We start from the raw sequence: 26085 nt of genomic DNA, 5'->3' as shown, positions 1-26085 counted from the left end.
CCTAATTTCAGGGGTTTTGAGAGGGTTCAGCATAAGGACAGACTTTAAATATCTTAGTGATCCAATCCAAAAGCTTGCATTATTGTGCAAAAAATTGGTCACTGAAAAGGAAGTCCTAGAAAACAATGACTTCAAATGTGTCTATGATACAATTACACTATTTAATCACCATGCATCAATTCAATATAATAGCAAACTGTCTCTGAACTCAAAAAGAGGAACTGATTAACTAATCAAATCTGCATGATTGGAAACAAATTGTGTGACAGTATTTTAAACAGCCCATATTTGTACTTTATGATTAAGCGACTAAAAACACAACCGGCACATCATTTCGACTTCAATTTCTCCTCTTACGTTCTCTTCATCTGCCTTTTTGGAGCAAGAGAAACTTCTCACTGTTGTATATCAAAATCAATGAAGGCAGATTATGAAAGACAAGACCATTAACAGGAAACTGCTGGCTGTGGTTCAAACCCTTGTGAGCTGCTTACCTAGACAGCATTTCTGGCAGGATGTTTGTTGGCAATCAAACATTCAAAAATACCCCCCAAAAATGCTTTCTAAGTAAGTAGCTGCCTACGGTTTGAAGCTAAGGGCCATTTATAGTTCTGTGTAGGTCGAAGCTACGCCCTAGGCTGTGTGAAGCCTGAAGCGCACTTCTCCAAAAATTTAACGACGTGTCAGTTCTACACGGACAGCAAGCGCTGTGATTAGGGATGCTATCGGCCGATAACTGTATTAAATTACTTGATCGGTACTCACTAAATTTGCTGATCACATGAACCAATATTTCTGTTTACATTCGTCATTATAGGGCTCTTTTGAATGCCACTGCAATTAGAGACCATTTTTAAGCAGTGCGAGCATTTTTATAACCCGTTGCTCATTTGCAACGTGCAGATTTGGATTTCTTGCCTTTACAAATGTGTGTGTATTTTCTATGAGGACGCACTCTGGTCTTAATAGCACGACGCGTCTCTACATCCCCATCAAACAGTGTATACAAACACATTTCAATTGCAGACAATTGGATCCTCATGCAGAACGTTTATTATTTGCAGTTTTGACAGTTTAAACTTTCATTTTCCTCACAGCTGTTCTTGTCTGCATACACGACTCGTGCACGTGTACAGAGCGATCTCTCTCATGTCTTAAAGCTGCAGTAACATAAATTATCTCTTAATAAAATCACTCTCTGCTCTTCACTGAAGAACTGTTGTACTTTATATGAATGTGTGTATATTTAAGTAAGTAAGTAAAGACTGTGAAGCGTTTTATTTTCATAACTTTTAACAGACATAAGCCTTTTTAAAGCCATATTAAATTTCTATTTGAAGAAGAAATATTTGTTGTGCTTATTTATTTGATTCTCTATTAAAACAATAATATACCTAATTACTGCAAGTAATAAAACAAAGGCAACATCTGTGGTATTACTTTATCTAGAAAAAAAGTTAACAGTTACAGTCATCAAAGAGCTTGCATTTCACCTTGAAGAATGGTATCTGGTATCGGGCGATCACAAAGACAACAAATCGGCAATCGTATCGGCTGCAAAAATCCTGATCGGGGCATCCCTAGCTATGATTGGTGTACTAGAACCCCGTCTGTTTTTTTTTAAACCTATCCACCTTTAGAGCATATTTACACCTGTTGTTCGAACATATTTGACCACATGCACGTCTACACCACAAAAGCAATCAAATGCGTTTCGGCTACCTCTGAATGTGGTCAAAAGAGGCCCATCTCAAAACGTTTTACACCCCATTTACACCTGTATTAAGCGTCGTCCACTTGTGATCTAAGACGCATTCTGGTCGATCAGATCACAAGTGGACAAGAGAGACACATTCCTGTTTACACCTGGTGTTTTAATACATCTCTTTTGACAACTTTTGACCAGTTATGTCCTGATTACTTTAAGGGGATGATCTATGGAGAAGTATTCAAAACATGAGCGGAAAAAATGCCAGGTTTTAATGAATGCGCACTAATATATGTCAGAGTACATATTATGGGGGTTCGCATTTGAAGTCAGGGGTGATGTAAAAACATTGTGCTCAGTGCATCACATTAGTTCAATAGGCGAAGAGTAGGCAATCTTTTGTGGCTGTTCGACCACATGGGCGTTTACACCACAAAAGCAATCCGGTCAAATAGGGCTGTCGCGGTAACCACATTACCGGATGACCGCGCTACTGACAAGCCCAACCGCATGGAAAAAAGCAACCGCAACAACCGCGCCTTTCACGTTAAATTCATGAAACTATATGCCGCCTTGTTTTTCACGTCATACAGTACATGTATAATAAAGGCCAAATAGATTCTCAAGAGTTAAGAGAGTAGGCCAATTTTTTTTCGTAAATTTCAATTAAAAATGTAATACTTCATATTTCGTTAAATCATATAGTGAATGTGTGAAAAAGTAAAACTGAGATGACAGAATAACTGTGGCGTCGTCTGCTCTAGATGCAGTTTTAAAGATTAAAAGTACTTTAATATAACTGATCAACCCAAATAACACTAAAATATAACTGGTTGCTTACCAGCCTTAAAACCTCATAAAAAGACCTTTATAGGTTTTTTCTTTGTGCATCTGCAGCATCCGCTCCGTGGATGCAGCCAATATAACGCCGCGGTTGCTTTTGTGAATTGACTGCACACTTGACTTTCACCTAGACATTTAGATAAGCAAGTTTTTCATCAACAGTATCTGCGTGAAACATTTTAAACATTGATGATCATCTGCCGACTCGACTGTTTCATCACATCCTCTATACACGGAGAGTCTGCTTTATTAATGGCTTTTCCTTCGCTCCGCGTGAGCTAAACGTTTCCGCTTTTTACTTTTTTACTCGCATATATTTCTACATATTTTCGACAAAGAAAGACACATATAATGTAAGTTATTATAGATAGCATTTAAGCTTGTTCTGAAATGATGAAATCTGTGTGACTAAAAATGACCTCTCCAGCTTATTTAGCCAAAATAATGATACATTCGTTTTCATACTTTATATATACACGTTAATTTATCTACTAATTATTAAAAATGCCCTAAATTATTATGCATTGCCTTCTGTATTGCATTCGTTTTGTACATTTACAGTTGCACAAATACTGGCTAATTTTAATTTCTTTAAGACACTGCTGTGTTCTGTATTGACCGATGCTCTGTTAATTTGCGCTTAACAAGCCTAAATGATGTTCTTCAATTTATTTTTGTTTTCTCAAAAATATATTTAGCTGTAGTATAGCTTGTGTTAATTTTTTTTTCATAAGGGGAAATACATGTAGCCTACATTTCTTCTACATTAGTTGACCTCATTGTTCTGGATTTTAAAAAAATAATTTTATTTTAGTAAATGAAGGCGGTAAAACCGCATACCGCGCTGGTGAGCCACGCAAACTCACCGCAAGGGAAATTCCTTCACCGCGACAGCCCTTCGGTCAAATGAGTTTTCAACCACCTGTGAATGTGTACGATCAAAAATTGACAAGCTCAAAACATTTTACATATGTATTTAACGTCGTCCACCATCCACTTGTGATCCAATCGACCAAAACATCTTAATACCAGGTATAAACATGGCTTTAGGAATTGGAATTGTTTCCAATGAAAGCTCAGCATTTTTCAAAAAAGTCTGCAGCTAGCGTTTTTTCCAGGCTGAAACCACAGCGCTCAGCGTTTTTTCCGCACTCAGCACCGAGTTCAAAAAAATTCAACTTTGGGTGACTCCAATCACAGTGGAGGAGGTGCGGGATGAATATCACAACAACCAATCGGCACATCGTACAACAACTGATAAACAAAGTAGAAGTACATCGCAACCAAAGCGCTCAGCTGAAGAAAGCTGGCGCTCAGCTGGAAAAAAGCTTTTCAGCTGCATTTAAAAGCTTTGGTGTGCACACCCCCCTAAGAGATGAAGACCCATTTTCGGTCTTACCTTGACACCAGAAGACAGGAAGCTGCTGGTGTGAACTTTAGGGGCAGGTGATCGAGCCCCATGAGCTGTGCTGCTCTGCTTGGCTGATGGACTGCCTGGAAAGGACACAAAACATCAGATAATACAAACACGACACAAACATTTGTTTGGAATGGTAATTTGAAGTAATTCGAGTAGGGTTAAATGATCAACCGTGCAATGTAGATAGAGGAGTAACTACCAATGAGAGTGCAAACATTAATCCAGTGTCTGGTACAATTATTGACCCAAGTGCTTTTTGCATAAATCTCAGTACACAACGTTTTGTTATTTCTGTTCATGAACAATAGCAGTGCAAGTTATTGTGCAGGACAGGTGTGTGTTTAATGTAATGTGTTTAGATTGCAGCTAAACTTCTCCAGAATGTCAGTGTGCACCTGAATAAAGTAATGGAGTTTATTTACTCCAAACCTCATAATGCACCATCCCCAAGGATAGCCGACGCACATTTCCACATTCACAACCTGATTTCACAAGCTCTCTTCTCCAGTAACAAATGGCGCTTTTCCATTGCATAGTACCCCACGGTTTGGTTTGGGTCAGGTCAGCTCACCTCATTTTGGCTTGTTTAGCTTTTCCATCAAGTTTAGTAACACTTCGGAGTGGGAGGGATTATAGGCGTGTCGTTATATTTGTGCTGCCGACTGCTGTGACATCATACAAGTTAGAGCGTTGTTGTACATTCCCATACATTCATTTATTTCTCAGTCCGCCACAAATATAAAATTGACCACTACAAATAGATGTTTGCACATTGCGTTTATTATTACCTCTGTCTCGCATGATTGACAAGAAAAATAAAAAGCATCCACTTTTAAACCACAACTTCTCGTCTAGATCCAGTCGTGACGCGCCAGCGTGACCCCACGCAATACTTCATGACGTCAAGAGGTCACAGAGGACGAACGCGAAACTCCGCCCCAGTGTTTACAAGTGTGTTGAAGAGGACCGTTCCTACGTTGTTGTATGTCAACTGATACTAATTAATGTCTTTGTGTCAGTTTATTGTTTACAATGGTCCGCAAATTTGCGTTTTATATATGTAACACGTGACCTCCCTACGTCACTACGCATTTACGTTAGGTTGCGCTGGACCGGACCTATACGAAAAGATGTGGTTTAAAAGAGCATATTTTTATTTTTTTGTCAAAAATGACAATCGTTTCGCTAGATAAGACCCTAATGCCTCGTTTGGGATCGTTTATAGACCTTTGAAACTCCGTTGAAAAAAACTGTTACGTGTTGAGTATAGTGTTAATTTTTGGTGTCTATTAAAGTCCATTAAAATGAGAAAAATCCTGCAATGGTTTCCTCAAAAAACATAATTTCTTCTCGACTGAACAAAGAAAGACATCAACATTTTGGATGACATGGTGGTGAGTAAATTATCTGGATTTTTCTTTTAAGAAAATGGAATATTCCTTTAAGTTGCATTTAAGCATATATGCGAATGTGAGCTTCGCAAATGTGCCCCCCCCCCACAAACAGCAAGTCTGGAAAAAACTTCCTGATTCTCAACCTGTGGATGCTTTTCATCGCCAAAAGGGAGTTTGGGAACTTCTATCAGAACATAGATGACAACAGGTTTACTCGAAACAGCGCAAACTAGCAGGAAGGTAAAGCTAATATTTTACATTATAGCAAAAACACTGGTAGTGACAATTCTCAGACCAATCGCTGATCTACAGTGTTTTCACGTCACGTTTTGGTATCAGCTCGGGTCGCTTGGAACCCCAACCGAGGTTGTACTAAAACAAGTATTGGGTACTACATACCGCACACAGTGGAAAAGCCCCCAAAAGTAAGCTGACCTGACCCGACCCATACTGTGGGGTACTATGCAATGGAAAAGCGCCAAAAGAGAGAGATCTTAAATCTTACAAAGGTAAAAATAGTAACATTACATTATGAAACGAAGTGTATATGCTCGAATCATTTTTTCTTTGGACATGCATCTATTTTTTCACATATCTTTTTGCTTACGTATGTCAAGCTTACACCAAGTCAAAATCCCTTATGTATGAGCACACCTGACAATAAAGTTCATTTCAATTTTGACTGAAAACATTTCCACATACAGGTACACTGCATTTTCTACAAGGTTATTACTGTGATGTAGATCAGCTACACTGATCTGTAATACAGACACATTTTCACAATAAAGTAATACTCATATACTCATTTTCTGGTTCATGCATTAACAATTCAAAAGATCATGCATCAAAATATTTAATATTCGGATAGTCTGCAATTTAAACCAAGAGACTGGCTGGGTTTCAAAACCTTTGCTGTGATCTGCCAACCTACACAGAATTTTTAAGCATCACAGCTTCAGTAAATGTTTGATTTGAGCGTCCTATCGAGACCTCATCTTCAGTCATCATACTCAACGTATTCGATCGAAGTGCCCAACCTAAACAGCATTTTCTAAAGCCAAAGAAGACTAAACACTGATTTTTTTTCAAAGGGTGGAAAAAGAGTTTTGAGGGGTAACTCTGTTCTCATTATGACAGCATCACTTATGGTCTCTATTCGAGCACAGCACTTCTTCAAGAGCATGTAGGTGTGTTGTGTGGGTGTCTGCTGTGGAAATGAACAAATGCACATATAGGTGATACAGCGTTTGTGAGAAGCACATCAGTTGTGCAGCTACGGAGGTGGAATCTGTACTCCCACTCACACACACCTTGTAATGATACATTAGCTGCAAACACACACTCCTAAACTCTAAGTGATGTGGTTGCTATGACAACCTGGTCTTACGATGTCCTACAAGCCCACAGCATGACTCATTGGAAATTGTGTGTGTGTGATAGAGAGAGCAAGAAGGAGGGAAATATAAGAGAAAGAAAAGAAAAAACTTTTTTAATATGTCTTTATCATTTACCTTTTTTCATATTTATTCTTGCAATATGCATGCACGGTGCGATAAATATTCAAAAACAAATCATGTCTCTGTACTGACAATGTTGATGTTAATGTTGTTGTATAATGCAAAAAAAAAAAAATCACAGCTTTGATATGTGATTGTGATTAAAGTGCTTTGTGGAGTGACCAACAAAATGCGTTGCATATTCGATTGAGACTTTGTAAACGTATGCAATAGGGTTGTGTCGATAGTTGGCGATCGTTATTATTATTATCATCATAGTTTCACATTAACATGCACATTGCGTGCTTTTCCTTGCATAAGAGGGTTTATGGGCTTCACTTTGTGCGAGGGAGCTTGTAATGTGCGCGGATTCCTTCTCGCACGCACGTGGACTCCTTGCGCACGTCTTGGACTTTTGCTCGGCCCTGAATGCCCGCGGCATGGACTCTTTCTATTACCTGAACTTGTAATATGCGCAACTCTGACATTTCCTTGCACTTGAGAGGTGGTTAAAACCAGTTGTTGTTCCCACTCCCTGGCATGCAGGAAATTTTAGAGCGCCTGGACTTAATGACGCGGATGGATTAATGGCATCAGTTTTAAGGTTGCGGTCAGGACAGTGTTGCCCTTGATTCTTTTTTGTCCACCAATCAAGCGATTTGTCATAAATAAGTAAAAATGAACAAATAAATAAATGAGTAAACTACTGCCCCTACCCCCAATACTATCGGCGATCTCACAGGCTAACGATAGGACGATCTCACAATGGGGCATATTGCATACACTAGTATGCAAGTGCAAATATATGCACATGACAGTGTCCACACCTTAGTTAACTTCAAATTCAAGGACCTTTCAAGGAATTTCCAGGTCTAATACCCTCAAATTCAAGGACTAAATGTGAGGACACATTTTAAGTGAGAGCAAGGTTACATCGTGTTACCTTTTAAGATACATTGTTACAGTTCCCTTTCAAGGGAACTCACGCTGCGTCACTGCAGTGACACTTTGTGGACGCCTTCAGGGGGTAAGTGCGTCTGAATGTGTATTTTAAAATTCAACCAATGGTGAGGCTTAACGACAAAGACAGAGTTATGCATGAGCCAGGAATTATATCGCTATCTGACATATTGCCAAAGACGGCGTTACAGGGACGCAGGAAGTTTTGCAAGAGAGACGCTGCGTCTCATTACCATCTTAGGAAACAACAGTTACATACGTAACCCGACACGTTTTCATGCGTCAAACACAACTATGCAAAAAACACATTTTGGTATGAATCAACATTCGCATACAGAAGATATAAGCATTTAAAGCGATTCAGCGAACAGTTTAGCATGTGTGCTTAAAGTCTAGAATTTTTATGATATTATCCTAACACTACACAGGATAATATGGTCTTTTTAAGAAACTTCTTGCATAAAATATATTCAAGCACTTTCAATGACCTCTATCTATGTATGTATATTTTTAAAAACTTCCCAGGCCTTGAATTCCCTGACCAGATTCACAAACTTTCAAGGAGTTCAAGGACCCGTAGGAACCCTGAGTGTTGCCCTTGATTCTTATTTGTCCAATCAAGTGACTTAATAAGTAAAAATAAACAAATAAATAAATGAGTAAACTACTCCCCGTCCTCCAATACTATCGTGTATCGACTACCTCACAGGCTGATGATAGGACGATCTCAAAATGGGGCATATCCCACAACACTAGTATGCAAGTGCAAATGTATGCAAGTCCATACCTGTAGCTGCGGATGTGGCCATATTAATGACTTGTCCAGGTTTGTCAACAATGATGTAGGGGTTGTTTATAACTGATGGGCTGGATTTCATGTGCACAGGTGTTGAAGTGGATGTTCGGGGGAGAGGAGAGTGACTGGGGGTGGAGATGGGAGAACCTGGAACAGATATAAACACATCAATTGAGCTTGTTTAATATGATACATGTTTCAGGGGACATGTCACAAGACTTTTTTAAGATGTCTAGATAATTTATTATAGCATGTTAAAATTGCAATTTTGTAGGTGTGAACAAAGATTTGCTGTTTTTGGGAGTGTCCTTTTAAATGCAAATGAGCAGTGCTATGGTTGGATAGTGCAGATTAAGGGGCGGTATTATCCCCTTCTGACATCACATGGGGAGACAAATTCATTGACCTATTTTTTCACATGCTTGCAGAAAGGTTTATAAAATAAGTTACTGGGTTGATCTTTTTCACATTTTCTAGGCTGAAAGAAGCACTGGAGACCCAATTATAGCACTTAAACATGGAAAAAGTCAGATTTTCATGATATGCTCCCTTTAACATTTACCACAAAAGTTTTTTATACAAGGGGATGGTATCAGGTGAGTATAGGTTTTGGCAAATACTCCGGGTTGCATTACCGCTATTGTACATAAAAAAGCATATTATTATCAAGTCATTTCCAGGTGTTTCTTGGGATTCAAACCCATGAGACTAGCGTAGCTAGCTCTATCAGATGAGCTCTAGGGAACTACTGCAGTTCAGCTACAGGATACAAAGTCATTTTAGACATTTCCAAATTCCCATAAGACTTATTTACACTGCAAATGCGTCACAGAAGCTGCATCTGGTGCTTGTGAATATTTACAGACTGCTCAGAAGTGGCATATGTATTAACAAAGAGAAGTTTTGAACATTTTTGATTCCCAGGAGGCACACATACTGATAAAAAGTAAAACTGTTAAGTCGCTTTAGATAAAAGTCTCTGCCAAAGGCGTGAATGCACTTTAAATGAATTCCACATACATAATGCATTAAAAAGTTTCACACATTCTGATGGCCTGCTTTCCTTTAGAAATCTCAACCACTAAAGGGAAAAAAGCAGAGCATTAAGATTTTACTGACTGGGTGCTGCCACCTGCCTGCCTCACCTGACACAATCTTGCAGCTCATCGTGATTGGCTGGAATGATTTCCCAGGTGATTCGGAGGGGCTGGGCACCTGCCCTTGTGGAATGATCTTACAGCTGGCTGTGATCGGCTGAAACGCTGAGTTTCCGTGGGACCCGAGAGTAATTTTGTCAGACCTACTGGACTGCGATGAAGTCCGTTCTGAACAAGACGAACGCACGGATTCACTCTTGACAGTGACACCTGGAACTGAGGAGGAACAAGTGAGAAAAGAGGGCAGCATAACAGATATAATCAATACAAATTAACTGTATAAGTTTAAGTAGCATTACAACTCATTTTTGCCATCAGTGTGGACAGACATATATGTGTGTTTTAATTACCTTTTTCTGTGCTGGACTGATCATCATTAGAGGTCTGGAATGGAGAGGTGGGTCGTCGAGAGCCCTGGGGAGCTGTGGACCCAGACCCGCCCAAAAATGGCAGATGAGAGGAAGAAGAGGATGATGACGATGAAGGGGCAGAAGGGAAGAAGTCATCACCAACTGAGCTTCTGTGAAGTTCAACATCCACCACCTTAAAAAAATAAGAAAAAATGTTAACTAACCTACCATGTATTAAATCACACATCCTCGGATTGTGAAACTACACTTACATACAAAACTTTTATTTCTTTAATTTCGTTTTGTTGCCTTAATGTACTGGTGAGGTGATTTGACTAAGGCCACATTTACATTGCATGTTTGAAGTGACTCAATTTCAATTTGTTTCCTCATGTGGCACTGAAGAGAGAACTGACGAGACTGCGCCTTTCCTCCTTAAGAATATAATTACCTGAATGGTCAAAATGATGGATTAAGATCGTTTGGGGGGGTCGAATCGAGATCACGATCTTTAACAATTAATCGTGCAGCTCTAACTATGAGGGGGGTTAATTCCCCCCTCCGTTTAAATTATATTAAGGCCTTAAAGTTCTGCATAATTAAGGGCGTGGTCACTTAAATGACCAATGTTGTCACTAAAGTCGAGCTTCACCCACATCCCACCTCTCTACCCTTTTTCAGTTTTCAGCAAGTGATGTGCGGTGACATGATGCCAAGATGGCGACGGCAGGCACCGCCAACTATAGGCTCTTCACAAACCTATGGGTGACGTCACATACACTACGTCCATATTTTTTACAGTCTATGATTGCAACATTTTACTTCCTCTATGGTTTAAGCTGTTCCAGGTCAGTATGTCTACCTTAACCTCTTTTGCCAAGTGTTTGGTGTAAATGCTGATAACAGATGAGAGTCGCTTTTAAAAGGTGATGTAAGCGGGTCGTCAAAAAAAAAAAAAAGGATACAGGCAACAAATCAGAATCAGGCATCAAGATTTGCAGTGTAAACAAAGCCTAATAGACTCTTATAGATATTTGTATACTCTCTTACCGTTTCAGCTCCCAGTGTCTGTAAACCTGTGTACGTTCTGTCCAACTGTCAGAGAACAAATAAAAAAAGATAAATTGCAGGATACACATAACAGAAACATCAAATAACGCTCAACAGTTTTTGTGGCATGGGGGAAACATCTGAAGTGCTTTCATCTGCAATCCATTCTTCTTGACATCTTAATTTATCTCTCTGTTTGTGTACTTTTATATGCTTTTATGTTCCATTAGCATTACCATAACAAAGAGAGACTTTCTATTAGAATAAAAAGAAAAGAAAATAGCCAGAAGACTTTAAAAAGAGGGTACAGGTACAAGGAGATGTAAGGGATCGGAGAAGTGTCTGACCTTTAAGTGATGAATGATGTCAATACGCTTATTTCGTTGGTCTTTAAAGTGGATCTGGACCCGGACGGGAAACTCTCCCCACCCTCGACGTGTGAGGTGGAATGGTGGCTCGCTAAACATGCATACAAAAATACACAAACACAGTGTCTTTCTCAGCAGGTTCAATTTAAAGTCCCTCACTAGTATGCGTAAATTTATGAATAGACTGTTTCAGGAGCAACAACATAAAAACGCTTGTGTGGACTAAATGCAACATTTTCAAACAAACTATACTAGGAGGGGAAAATGTAAATGCTATTGACTTCACTTTCCCAATTTTATGACCATTACTAAAATCTCTTTAAAGAAAGACTGTATACATACTGTATATAACATGCTAGTGGCAGGTAAACACACACCTGACCTCCACAAGGTCATTGGGCTTGTAGCTGGGGTGCAGGAAGAACCAGACCTTCTTCACAAAATGATCAATACTGGGCTCTTTACGGGAACCTCGAACATACGCCATCCATTTATGCGTGGACTGATCGTTCTCCTCACGCTTATCAGGGGCAATATATCTGAGAAAGAGAGACAGAGAGATTATTTTGAGATGTTGACAGTATTATCACGTATCCAGTCCCAGTAATTGCCCTTTCTCAGTAAGTGCACTTCATTTTACATTTGTCTGCAAAGAAATCATCTTCCAAGACTATTAATGTAAATCATAGATGTACTTAGCACATTTTCCCAATTTGAGATGGCGACAGTAATTTCGGCACACTGGCCCTGAAGTAAACATACTTAGAGCTCACCCCTCCCATACATAGAGTTACTTAGTAAATCCACAAAGGCAGATGGAAGATGAGTTTAAGTCATTGCTCACATCCAGACACACACACTTCTGCCTCTTTCACGTGCACGGAGCGATATTTATGAGGTAAGGTAGACGATGGCTGTGCGATAATGCAGAATAAATGAGGTTAGATCTCAGCTTTGGGAAAGCTAAAGCAGTTTGTGCCGCGTGGAGGTTTATTGGGATTCTGAGAAATAATACCAAGATTTTCTGGTGAGTGATGGATTTAAAAATGAATAGAAGCTTGGAGACATAACTAATGTTTCTCATAAAACCACTTGTCCAAATAATAAACTATGACCATTCGTTCTGTGGCTATCGAGGGATTGTTCTGGTTTTTGGAATGGGGGAGCGAGAAACACAATGTACTCAAGGGCAAGTGTACAGAAGAACATCAACGCAAGGGGATCTGAGGTGATAAATCAAAACCCTTAAGGGTCCAAACAAAGATCATAATGTGATTTATTAAGCTCCAATATAATTGAATAACTTTAATAAAATGGAGCATCACACTATGAATCCTGCATGCTAAATAATATCTTCCTAATAAAATTGAAAAATCAATCATGATAAATCTGTAAGATTAATGCAGAGGAACAAAAGTAAGTCTTCATACTTGGATACGTTTCCCACGACAATGGTTTTCTTCATGTATAGTCGAGAAGCTTCTTCTCCCGTAGTGTGGAACGTCACATGCTGCTCTATGGATGTTGGCACACCGAATGTGTCCTACACATACAAATGCAATCGAAAAATGTTACTATGCAGAAAGGTAAGAGCATAACAATATATTTCTTTTAAAAATATGTTGGTAATTAGCGGAATAAGTGGGGGATCCGTTCAAAAGATTGCATAAGTGTAAGGCACTCCTGACCTTTCCTGTATTCCTGCCGGGCCGTCGTTCACGTGGAGTCCCATCTTCTCTTCCGCTGTCGGTCTCCCTATCCCCCGCCTCCCCGTGCTGACTGAGGGACTCTGTCTCAGACTGGACCTGTGATGGTGTCTCTGAGGTTTGGTTCAGGGGGGATGAGGAGCGTGAGGGGGACTCCAAAAAGCGCTTTATGGCAGGGTGGTTAAACACGGATGGATCACTCTTAGAGGCCTAAACACAAATGACATATATTTTATTTAAATACTGCTTTTGTTAGAGCCACAAAAAAAAAGAAATTCACGGAAACTTATAGCATACATAAAGATCACATGCCATTATTGCAAATTTTATTGTACTTGTGAATTGTACAATATTACAGTGCCGTAACGGTAACACACTTTTTTTTAGTAATTAATCGTTTTAGATTATAATGATTATAGTAACCGATGTGACTACAATGGTGAATAGAGAACGGTGCTATCAATTTTTAGGGATCATTCAGTCAATCTTTTTAATTATAATTAATAAATAAATAATTGATATATACACACAAATAATTGTTCTTCATTTCAACTTGGTATGAATTACCTTTAATTAATTTTATTATTTATTTATTTAATACTAGCTTGGCTTCTTTTATGCATGTTAAAATTTTAAACAATGGCAAAACATATCAACTGGTAAAATAAAATAAAACCAACAAGTAAAACAAGAAAGTTTTAAGTAGACTATATAAAAAGTAGCCCTCCAGATTGTTTTATCCATTGTGGTAGGCCTTGCTCACAAAAAGATTGAAAACTTCTGTCCTATTCTAATAAATGCTGTAGAAAATAGTTGTTTGTTTGTCAGTTCATAATACTTAACATATATAAGGTAAATTAACCTTATTGTAAAGCGTTCGCAGTAGTGTCTGTACATTTCAGGTATACATAGCATTACCTCAGGGACTTTAGGCTGGCCAGCATTGGCATAGTAGTTAGCGACAATGCAGGCTCTGAGCTTGTCCATCATTCTCCTGGCTTCATTCAGCCTCTGAAGAAAAAAAAAGGATATGCATAAGCTTAAAATCCAGCAAGAGGAAACTATATGTGCTTGTATGTTCACTATAGGGTCATTTTAAGCCAACATGGGAACAACATTCAACACTGAAGACACTTTGATTTGGGGTGGGGCCTTTTCGCCTTTAATTGACAGACAGTAATTAGAGGAGGGGATGGAGAGAGGACGGGATGGAGAAAGGAGAACAGGGCCAGGACTCGAACTGGTCACTGAAAGTACGTCACCAGCTGCTCTGATAACTCTGAATAAACTTTTAACACCAAATCAGATACAGTGTGATTTGAGATTACTGTAATGCCACGACTCAACCATAACAAAACCCCTAAATGGGTCTCACGCACTAATGAAATGCAATGTGAAGTTACAGCTGATGGCGAATTTTAGCGCAGGACTACATTTTATTGCTACTTTGATATGTTTTGACTATTTACCTGTCCGATAACCTCGATCTCATGCTCCTTGTTCTTCATCTCCAGAGAAAACTGATCCTTTATGATGGCTTCAATCTTCTGCACTGCAGCATCACAGGCTGGTAAAAAAAGAAAGAAAAATGAATCAAATTTAAACCATGTTGTTACTGTATCAGATATTTTATGCAAGCTAAAGAAACAAATCTTACCATTCTGTTCCACCACCTTACTCCTCTTGCTCTCCAGCACCTGAGTGATGTCTTCATAGTCAGGATCTTTATCCTCTATTTTACGCTTTACCCCAGACATGATCACTCATTGGCCGGACTGCAGAAACAGGACACAACATGCCACATAAACAACAACTTTCTTTACTAACTAGCTTTCTTTCCAACTCCAGTGAGGTGGCTACCTAGACATAATTTTGGCTAATAGCTGCTTTCCCAGTGATCCCTTAAATTCTGCATGTGCCTTAAAGGGATAGTTCACCCAAAACTGAAAATTTTGTCATCATTTACTCACTCTCATGTTGTTACAAACCTGTATAAATTGCTTTGTTTTGATGAACACGAAGGAAGATACTTTCGTAACCAAGACCCATTCACTTACATAGTATTCTTTTTACTAACTGTGGAAGTGAATGGTGCTCATGATCGGTTTGGTTACAAACATTCCTGAAAATATCTTCAATTGTGTTCATCAGAACAAAGAAATTTACACAGGTTTGTAACAACATGAGAGTCAGTAAATGATGACAGAATTCTTTTTTGGGGTGAACTACCCCTTTAACGCCAAATACTGCTGTCTAAAGGGGCAGTTTAATGTATTTTAAGACACATGCTTAAGGACACATGATATAGGATTTCATACTGATAAACAACATTAAAGTGCCATAAAGACCACACACAGTTCGTATTTACCTCACAAGCTAACTTAGCTGTTATGAGGGTTTAACAGACCTGACACAAACACTGATCACAAACATAACAACACATTTTGAAACACAAAACGTTAATTACTTCACAAACACCTCAGTGAACTAAGCATATGTCAAAAGTGTTTATTTTGCACGTTAAACCTACCCTGAGGACGATAGCAAAACGTTTATCCGTTAGCATCTGTTGGTCTCGCGCATAGAAAAGTATCCCGCGGACGCAAGAGCGCGTGCGGCGTTCACGCCCAGGAAAGAGCGCTGATAGCACGCGGCCTGCAATAGCCGTCACATTTCACAAATAGGCTGCCCCCAAAACGACATAACGAACATTTTAAACCATCGCACGTCCACTTCTACCGTTTATGCAAAAACACCCGCCCCCAGTATGAGCCTTTAAACAAAGCAAGCAGCTAACTAACTAAGCAAAAGCAGCAAAACCGTTCAACAAACACATTTGCCGTTACCTGCAACTCAACATCACACAAACACAGAGGTTTAAACACAATTCACCTGACCTGACGGGTCTTTGAGGGTCTAATAATGCATTTGTGTTTACTTGTAGTCCCGAAAGTGTGTTACTTTAAACTGTGCTCCAAGAGAAGAGAAGCTTGTGCCAGAAAATAGGTGGAAATGTTTTGTTTGTACATGCAGCCCCAAACTAATGCATTAAACTTAACTAGGCCATGCAATACAGCCAATGGCCAAAAGGTGGTGCTGAACCCCAAATTTTCCCGATTATGGACCACATTGTTTATTGCAGGGGTCTATTGCAGGTTCTTCATCCTTTTTGGGAGCATGGGCTACCACGACAAATAAAACCTGGAGGGCTAGTTTTTTATATGTATGGTCTACTCAAAACTTTGTTTACTTGTTGATTTTATTTTATTTTACTTGTTAATATGTTTTATCATTGTTTAAAATGTTAACATACATTAAAAAAGCCAAGCTAATATTAAAATATGTAATAAATAAGTATCAAAATTGAGGCTATTAATACAATGTGCTTTGGCTGGCAACTTAGTGCCCTTGGGCACCTTGTCGGAGACCACTGGTTTATTGCATTTGTGTAAAATAATCTTTTTTTCAGATTAAAAATATCCATAAGGACAGAAAATGATGAATAATAATAATACTCATGGGACTTATTTAATTAATTTAGTGATGCTCCATGTATTGGTGACCTTGGTGTATCCCAGTTATATTTGCAAATGGATTTCCACTATTGTCAGTGATGGCTCCAGATCTTTTTAGTCTCACCTGCTGAGTCCTTTCAGAAAGGAAGTCTGTGATCCAATGAAAGATATTTTGTGAAAGAGATAAAGTAAAAAATCTTCACTAGTATGGCATCAGATGTATTTGTGAAATGCTAAGAATCAACTAAAGACTTTCTGTGGAAATACTACAGAAAAGGCAATGACTTGTTTATTTGATATGCACTACTCACAAAAGGTTAGGGATATTCGACTTTCAGGAAAACATTTATAAAAACAATTCAAAAAGTTCATGCTATCGTGATATTATATCATGAAAGAAGGGCATTTAGGTAGAAATGTCAAATTAAGTTTACATGTAAAGGTTATTGTGCAATTAAGGTGCATTGTGAAAATTTAACCGAAAGTCGAATATTCCTAACTTTTTGTGAGTAGTGTATAAATCACAGCAGTAAATGATGATCATATTATGTATTTATATAGTACTTATGGTTAACCAATGTAAATAGCAAGGTACTTTTCTATTCCTATTAACACTTTCTATAGTGCAAAATGACTGGACCTTAAGGCCTGGAGTTTTACATTCCTCTCTCTTTACCTCTCCGTCTTTTAAAATAACATAATTGTCTAAAAAAAAACGTCATCTTGCATCATCACCTAAGCATTTTGCTTTGATTGAATAGAAGACAGTAAGGCAGATTACACGTTACGCAGGAATTCATGCTTGTTGTAGGCCAAAAATGTGGTCTATATTGTGAAATATGTAATATGTTTCCTTTTTAGAGTGTAAATCTCTTTGAACTTTTGGTTAGTCACTTGCTACTTTGACAAACCATTTTAACATAACCTTTGCCAAGTTGCAAAATTATGATTGACCTTTATTGTTTTCAGTTGGTATTCAATGCTATTCTAAATGGTTAGTGATTTAAAGCTTTGGTTATATGCAAATGTCACAGGCTCAAAGAGTTCATTCATAATATGAAAAGCTGCTGAAATCTTTAGTGCCCAGTTTGTCTTTAAGCAAGCCTTTCGAAAAGTATGCAGGATTGTTTACTTAACCACTAAATCTCTGTGTAGAATTAATTCACAGTAATCCAAGCTTTTGTGCACATTAAGGGTCGGTTTCCCAGACAGGGTTAAGATTAATCCAGGACTAGGCCTTAGTTATATTAGGACATTTAAGTAGTTTTTACAAAAACAATACAGGTGTGTATCTTGAGACAAAACATTGGCACTGATATATGTTAAGATATGTCGTTGCAAAATGTTTTTAAACTAAGACAGCTCAAACATGCCTTTTAGTCTGGATAAACCTGGGAAACTGCCCATAAATGTTTGGCATGTCATTGACACCATATAAATGCTTGAGGCATAATAAACTGGTGATCATTACCTGTTCTATCTGAATCAGCCAATCAGCTTTGCTCAGTCCCAAAACTGTGTCATAGTTTACATATGCTTTTTATATTTTTCAGTTGCTTTTTGGAAATGTACCAGTTGCGTAGACAGCTTTATAAACTGTTGCGAGAGATACTTTGTAAGAATCCTGGATTTAAGGTTTAACCCCTTAAAGGGATAGTGCATCCAAAAAATAAAATCAAAGTCATTAATGACTCACCCTCATGTCATTCCAAACTCGTAAAACCTCCGTTCATCTTCGGAACACATTTTAAGACGTTTTATATTTAGTCCGAGAGCTTGTTGACCCTTCATTGAAAATCTACGTATGGTATACTGTCCATGTCCAGAAAGTTAATAAAAACATCATCAAAGTAGTCCTTGTGACATCAGTGGGTCAGTAAGAATGTGTTGAAGCATCGAAAATACATTTTGGTCCAAAAATAACAAAAATTACAACTTTATTTAGCATTGTCTTCTCTTCTCTTGACGTACGACACGGCTGACGTGTTATCTGGTGCACCCCAGCTGTTTTTTTGTGCACCTGGGCTTCGTTTACAGTCTGATGGAGACGCACCCTGTAAGTTTGAAAAAAAAAACTTTGCAAACATGTCTGAGGATAACACGCCATCCGCGTCATTGCAGTCACTTGACTTTAGTCTCAAGCATGCGCTTCTCAACAGACGCGGAAGAGAAGACAATGCTGAATAAAGTCGTAATTTTTGTTATTTTTGGACCAAATGTATTTTCGATGGTTCAACATATTCTAACTGACCCACTGATGTCACATGAACTACTTTGATGATGTTTTTATTACCTTTCTATACATTGATATATATACAATGATTTTCAATGAAGGGTCAACAAGCTCTCGGACTATATCTAAATCATCTTAAACTGTGTTCTGAAGATGAACGGAGGTCTTATGAGTTTGGAACGACATGAGGGTGAGTCATTAATGACATTATTTTCATTTTTGGGTGAACTATCCCTTTAACTGTCACAGGCCCACAGGTGGTTTACGTATATTTAACCAATAATAGCTACTTATAAAACTAAAATAATCTTGACAAACTATATATTGTTGTAAAGCTCTAAGAATGTAGTTTTCGTATTTCATCACCATTATGAGAAAAGAAAGATAGTGAGAGCAATTTTGTAAAATATCATGGGGCCTCAGGTGGGCCCACTTGGTTTTACATATTTATAACACTGTCATTATTATTAATTCTTCAAAAATCTAGACAACCGATATATCTTTGGAAAGCTCTACGAATTTAGTTTTTATAGTTCAAAAGCTTTTTGCAGTAATAACAATGCAGTAACAGTCATGTATTAATGTGTGTCAATAGTATGCAGTAAATTAATGACACCTAGAGGGCTTTATTGGTAAAACCACTAAAAGAGTGACAAAAACCTGTGTGTGTGATTTTAACCTGAAATTTGGATCAAAACCAGTTGAAACTTAAAGCTTTATTTCATTTTTTTATTTATTAAAATACACAAACTGCTATAACTATTTTTTTATTTATGTAATATTAACAAATACAAAACTTTATAGTGTCTTCTTTAAAGCAACACTATGTAGTTTTTTTACCTTTAAATAATGTCTCTAAAATTATTTCAGTGATAGAACAACTTTTAACTGGACAAATTGTACTGTTGCTGCAACCTGAGGAACCTCCTAGCTGCTACAAGCACACTCTGAAAGTGGCGGTGGAGGGTAGGAAACACAGCCCCGCCCCTCCCCCGCCTGCCGAAGAGTGTCTGATACCAGGCACTGTTGCGCTTTTCAACCACATGGGGGAGCTGTAAGTCATTTTTACATTTTACAAACTACATAGTGTTGCTTTAAAACATGACCTATATTAGGCTACTAGACCAAAGAAATCCAGAGTTGCATTAATTTGAAGGTGCACATCACCTTTTAATCATCACCTTCACAGATAAATGTTTAAGATTGAACACTACAGCATGTATTTAATTTCCGAATTCTTCCCTGAAGATTTCCATAGAATCTTGCATACTCCATTTGCATGCTTAGAAATGCATTTTTCCTAAGGCCACAAGAATTAGGTTGAACTAACACAGAACATCACAGACATTCTTCGCAAGTTTACACATTCTGTTGAATTTTTACGTAAAAGGACAGGTTGATAAATAGAAAGAAAAACTTTATTGAGGCACTTGCAGAACAGAAAGTAAACCGGTTGGGTTACATAGGTTTACATAGGTTATGGTCGATTATTGTTGTATACTATTCCAAGTAGTTCCAATCCTTTGCAACCACAATCATCTGATCGTCTATTGTTTTATTCCTTAGAAGTAAAATGATGCACAACTGCATGTTTGGTTTAAAGCCATTTGAGTTTCTACTTGACCACAAATACCAGGATGTATAAAAACCTGCTGAAAATGATCTCATCTTACAGTAATTACTTTGCTTCATTACACTCGAGCAGGCATTTAATTGCTCAGTGAGTCAATAAAGGTGAATGCATTTTATCACCAGGCGACATGTTGAGTAAAGACATTACTAAAGCACTGAGCAAAGAAAACAAACGCTCCATACAATCTGACAAAAATAATATCAATAACGCATTCAACATCGACACGCACAACTTTTTGGATTGAAAAATACAAGAAAAGAAAGCAAACCAGCATATGAAAAGAGTACAAACCTGGGCAGAAAAACATTTAGAAAAAGTACAAATGGTAACAATTAAAAAGATTCAAAAACAAAACACATGTATAAAGATATATAATAAATATAATAAATTTACACAGACGCTTATATTTTTGTCATTTCAGACATTAACAGAGGTGCAGTGTTTAACTGGAGAACAAGAAATCTGAACCTTCTAGATGCATTTTAGGATTGATACCAGATATGGTTTTTGATAGTAAATGTTGTTTCCAGTACTGATAAGCACTAAAAAAAAAAAGAGTCTGCTGATATCTTATAGCTCAATAGGTCAGTCCATGCGCAAACTATCAATCACTCAAGATGTCCTATAAAAAAAAAAATCCACATGTACACACACCATTCAGAAATTACAAAACAACACATATAATATTCACTAAAAAATTAAAATGTATTCACACAGACAGCATATTATTATTATTATTATTATTAATACTAATACCACGTACAAGTGCACGACTGGGGCTCTAATAAAAGAAAAGGCGACCGCAAAGGCACATCATGGTTGTCACACTAAATATATTGAGATACTTAAATAAAGATATATGACACATAGAGGAAAAAATTAATTCACAGCTGTGTGGTTCATCGAGAACCCAAAAAATAAAAACAAATGTGACTTTAAAAGGTTTTCCGCCATGGCCACATTAGAAACAAATGTTAAAACACAAGAAACTACCCGAGGAAAAACCTCCTGCAGCGAATGTGTTTTTGTCATTTGCTAAGTTCAAACGCATACTAATACAATTGAAAAAGAGCCAGCATATTAAAACAAGAACAGCCCCACAAATATCACCAAAAATACAAGCAAGTCCTCATCCCCACAAGTAAATCAACTGAGCGCTACAAAATAAGTACAAATACAGTAAAGTATCTGGTAAAAAAAGATGCATTTGAACGGTAAAAAAATAACAAGCATGTCTCAAATCTCAGACAAAAGAGGAAAGAGTGAACAGAAAGTGGGCATTTGTTGAGTCACGTAAGCAGATGGCTATCACCACAACAAAATTTTTTACAACATGAACGCCCCCTGATATTGGATACAATCTCTGAACTTCGTTCGAAGGAAGAGAATTTCTGTTCCAGAGAAATGTTTGATGTCAGAAGACCATTGTGTTCCCGATGACGTCTCTTCTTTATAGCGTCTGCATTATGTTAGATAACGGTAGCTGTTAAAAGCAGTCTCAAATTCTGTGTTTGTGGATGAGTATATCTATGTTGATTGTATCAAAGAGAAAACCATCCAATGAAACAATCGGCCAGATATGGAAGTGTTCATTTGCATGAATGTGTACACTAGAGGACTTCACGGGTCCATTTAGAGCAAGTGCTTTGGACATGAGTCAGGTCTGATGTAAGTGGTTTCGGGTAATTTAAAATAAATACATTTTTGCTTGAAAAGACCCAAGCAGACCCATACTTAGACAGCGTGCAGCAAGAACGCTTGCGAGATCTGTGGTTAGGTGGTCTCATAATTTAAGGTGGTGGGTGATTGACTTTTCAGCACATACGGGTGATTCTCGCAAAATTAGACTTATGAGGTGTCATGAAACAATAATAAAAGTAAATGCAAAGTAAGAGTATCCAAATAAAAAGCATACAGTTACAAACATCTCTTCATGTACTATTTTGCACATGATTTCAGATGACATCATACAAACCAATTTTGTTGTTTTTTCCACATTTAAGGGGAAAATTTTCATTACCGGAACGTGTCCATGACTGGATTTGGGTTCTTTGACATGGAAATATTTATAATAAAAAAAAAACTCAAAAAATAAAAAGCTTCAGTGCATGTTATACTATAAACATTTACAGTAAAGAAACATGTGGTATTTGGTGATCATTGTTAAATGTAGAGACAATAATAAGAAATTATAAATGTGTCTAAAAGCATTTTTCTCATCTCCGCAACAATTTTCAATTTTTGTTTAAGCCCTCAAGGAACTAATATAAAAAAAAAAAATTGTTGGAAGGGACAAAATTGACCGTGACACTTAAGATGACTACCAGGTAAGCAGTTCTTATTTTTTCTCTCCAGATAAAATTAAAATTTTGTTTGTCATAGTACCTAAACAACTTTTTAGTTCTCATTACCGAAACATGAGTTTGTAAATGCATATATTTAACGTAATATCATGTTGCGGTAATGATAATTTTGATAATGATGATCTAAAAAATGTAAATAATTCTAAACAGAAATATTTTTTAAATCCTCTAAAAATAATGGTTATAGTAAGTTCAGACCTTAATCTTATAATATGGCTTTTTAAAAATTCTGATGCTGGACACCTTCTAAATCTGGATTTCGTGAGAATACTCGCTAGTTTGTGTACGTCAGTGTTCTCAAACTTTTCAAAGTCCTCCCCCCAAAGAAAATTCATGACATAAAATGATCTCAAACATAAAATCTGAATTACAAAACATATTATATGATACAATGTAGTGCTGTTAGCTATATTTTGATTACACAAAATTTATAAAGTATTTTATTTTATAAAATGTCATAAAACTGGGATCCCCTGCCCCCAGTTTGGGAACCACATGTGTAAGTGTATAATCAGAGATGCGTTACATAACATTGCAACAAATCCGCGATTTATAAGGTTATCGACTTCATTTGTTTTAAATCTACTGGTCACAACTGAAAGCAAAATTTTAAAATCATGTTTGTGCATTGGCATCGGGCAGACAATTATATGAAGTAAAAATAATTAAGTAATTAAATATTTGAAAATGAACAGAGCAGCCGACCTAATTGGTCATCAGGCTACTGGGATTTGATCTCCCAGTAGGCCTACTGCGTATCAGTAGCACAAGTTCATGTTTGTATTTGGTTTATGTTTGTGCTATTGATACGCAGAAGTTACCTTTTGTGTGAATATGATATGTAGTGTTAACCCTTTAGGTAAGTTTAGTGTTGGTGGTTAAGCGTGTATTATATTTTGTGCGCGAAAACTGCGTATTTGTGCGGGCCTGCAGGCTGCACACGTTTATATTCCGGTCCAGCCAGGTTCATAAAAAATTGCCGCCAGGGTCGGGTAAAAAGTGATTTGGGTCATTTCAGGTCAGGTATAGATACGTGAAAGACCTCTAGTGTACACATTGTGTTTGTGGATGCTATCAGAGTTTGTGTTGCTTCTCGCTGAAACGGTGTATGGTCACGCAACCGTGGTAGGTGATGGGACGCGGCATTGCAGCCACGCCCGTGATGATGCCACAGGAGGGGTCATAGCATAGGATATTATCAGAGGCTTCACCGTTCTCTCCTCGCCCACCCAAGATGAAGATTTTTCCGTTACAAACCGATATCCCGCAACTTTCCTGAATACACACACACAAAAACAAATATATCTTATATATTTACATATTACACATACATTTTTTTTTTAATTCAGTGAGTGTGTTTACATGCATGCACTTTTACTCCGATAATGCTTAATAAACTGATAACATGTAAGGTCATGTAAATGCATAGGAGAAAAGTCTTAAATGACTAAAGCAAAATCTGATTTCTTTTTACTTTCTTGCAGTTTTGTTTTATGTGCGCATGTCTTTGCATGCAAAAGATCACAAAGAGGTGAAGTAACGCATTAAAGTAAAAATACTTTTCTTACAGGTTTTTATAATAGGCTGATTTTTGATATCTGCTTATTTTGCGCATTTAAACGCACTCAGTAGGGATGGGCATTCGATTAAGTTTTCTTTGTCGATCGTCGGGAGAATTAACGATCGACTATCGATTAATCATTAATATTTTTATAATAAAATTTGTTATTTAACTTTTATACATAAAAAATGCAATGAATACAAATATACAGCTTGTTTTTCCTCGATGAGACCTTTATTACAAGATCAACTTGTGGCAGACAGTTAAACTATGTTTCAAACATATATGTGCGTGCATGTGACGTGCTCTAAAGCAGCGGAACCTGCAGCTGCGAGCCAGCGTTCTTAAACAGAGACCTCATTAGTTCCAAAATAAATAAAAAAAAACAGATTCATGTTTAACATTAAATTAAACAAACAAAAAAACATAATACTTAGATCTGAAAGGTTTTGTCAAAATGTAACTCAAAATTATTCAAGCCAGAAGAAAGTGCAAGATATTAGCCTTCCTAACATTAGGCTATAACAAATTAGGCTACTTAAAGCCTCATGTAAAATAACTAACTTTAGTAACTCGCATAAAACTTCTGCACAAGTCTACTGTTTTTTTTTTTTTTTTGAGAAATAAAAGCATGTTTTGGGGTCAGACGCGACCGCAACCCATGGTGACCGTCAGTCCAGCCGCCGCCGAAAGCAGCCGCTCCGAGGAGACTGACCGGGATGCACAGGTACCTCAGCGCTAACTTGGCTTATTCCGCATACAGACTATATGTGAAACAGCGTGCTTTTTGTGAGCCCCATTCAACATAGTTTAATTATACTAACATAGTCTTTTAGTTTTTATTTGATGTAAAACAACAGTAGACACAAATTAACTATGGTCTCCAACTCCACAATATACCATAACCATGGTATTTGTAGTAAAATTGCGGAAAAACAAATCGTTTTTAATCTGCAAAAAAAAAAACATTTTCACAATAATAAAATCATGGCTAATTTTCCTAAGGTAGTAATTACAAAATGATATATGTTTGAAAGACGGAGATGCGCACCTGTCAATCTATTACATAACAGGTCGAGGCCAGAGACAAACGTGCTCATAAACGGGAGTAATATGGAATAATGTGTGCATCTTTGAATAACTGTAAGTATACATTTCTTTTAAATATATTTTGTCATATAAAGTTTTGAGACATGGCCTAATAATGCTTTTTTCACTTTTATTGCTCATTTTTTCGCACTTATTGTGCGGGTAACAGCGTTTTTCACGCATTTACCTCAGAGATTATTTTCGCAATATTGCTTTTTTTCCCGGTAATAATAATACAATTTATATTTCAATCCTGTTTCATTGTCTGTTTATTCATTTCACTATGCTGTTATGTTAATGTGAGGATATTTGCCATATGAGACGTGCCGTTATATGAATACTTTCGTATAATATTCAAATATATGCGGAATAATGTGTGCATCTTTGAATAACTGTAGGAATACAGTTGCTTATTTTTGTCATAAAGTTTTGAGAAATAATAA

At 37.3% G+C, this 26085-nt stretch overlaps 2 protein-coding genes across 6 annotated transcripts in view; both read right to left on the bottom strand.

The window, feature by feature from the left end:
• yeats2 (YEATS domain containing 2) overlaps positions 1-16324 on the bottom strand; it is a 47036-nt gene extending 30712 nt beyond the window's left edge. For 2 of the 4 annotated variants that reach the window (XM_055203377.2, XM_073856266.1), the window contains exons 1-13: positions 16141-16324; positions 14906-15023; positions 14718-14815; positions 14167-14259; positions 13231-13458; positions 12973-13085; positions 11920-12081; positions 11522-11633; positions 11175-11219; positions 10125-10317; positions 9763-9990; positions 8609-8764; positions 3951-4045 (exon numbers count right to left, since the gene is read on the bottom strand). In XM_055203377.2, coding sequence (XP_055059352.2) covers positions 3951-4045; positions 8609-8764; positions 9763-9990; positions 10125-10317; positions 11175-11219; positions 11522-11633; positions 11920-12081; positions 12973-13085; positions 13231-13458; positions 14167-14259; positions 14718-14815; positions 14906-15005 — 1623 coding nt within the window. In that variant the 5' untranslated portion in view covers positions 15006-15023; positions 16141-16324. Of the gene's footprint in view, positions 1-3950; positions 4046-8608; positions 8765-9762; positions 9991-10124; positions 10318-11174; positions 11220-11521; positions 11634-11919; positions 12082-12972; positions 13086-13230; positions 13459-14166; positions 14260-14717; positions 14816-14905; positions 15024-15778; positions 16013-16140 lie in introns of those variants that run through there. The other 2 variants (XM_055203378.2, XM_055203376.2) reach the window with 2 other exon arrangements.
• Positions 16325-20396: 4072 nt separating this feature from the next.
• Positions 20397-26085, bottom strand: part of klhl24a (kelch-like family member 24a) — a 36590-nt gene continuing 30901 nt past the window's right edge. For both annotated transcript variants that reach the window (XM_055203390.2, XM_055203388.2), the window contains exon 8: positions 20397-24267. In XM_055203390.2, coding sequence (XP_055059365.1) covers positions 24067-24267 — 201 coding nt within the window. In that variant the 3' untranslated portion in view covers positions 20397-24066. The remainder of the gene's footprint in view (positions 24268-26085) is intronic.

This window comes from Misgurnus anguillicaudatus, chromosome 2, assembly GCF_027580225.2.
Source record: "Misgurnus anguillicaudatus chromosome 2, ASM2758022v2, whole genome shotgun sequence".
NCBI classification, from domain to species: Eukaryota; Metazoa; Chordata; class Actinopteri; order Cypriniformes; family Cobitidae; genus Misgurnus; species Misgurnus anguillicaudatus.
The sequence above is the reverse complement of the archived record's forward strand: the minus strand, read 5'-3'. Positions and strand labels throughout refer to the sequence as shown.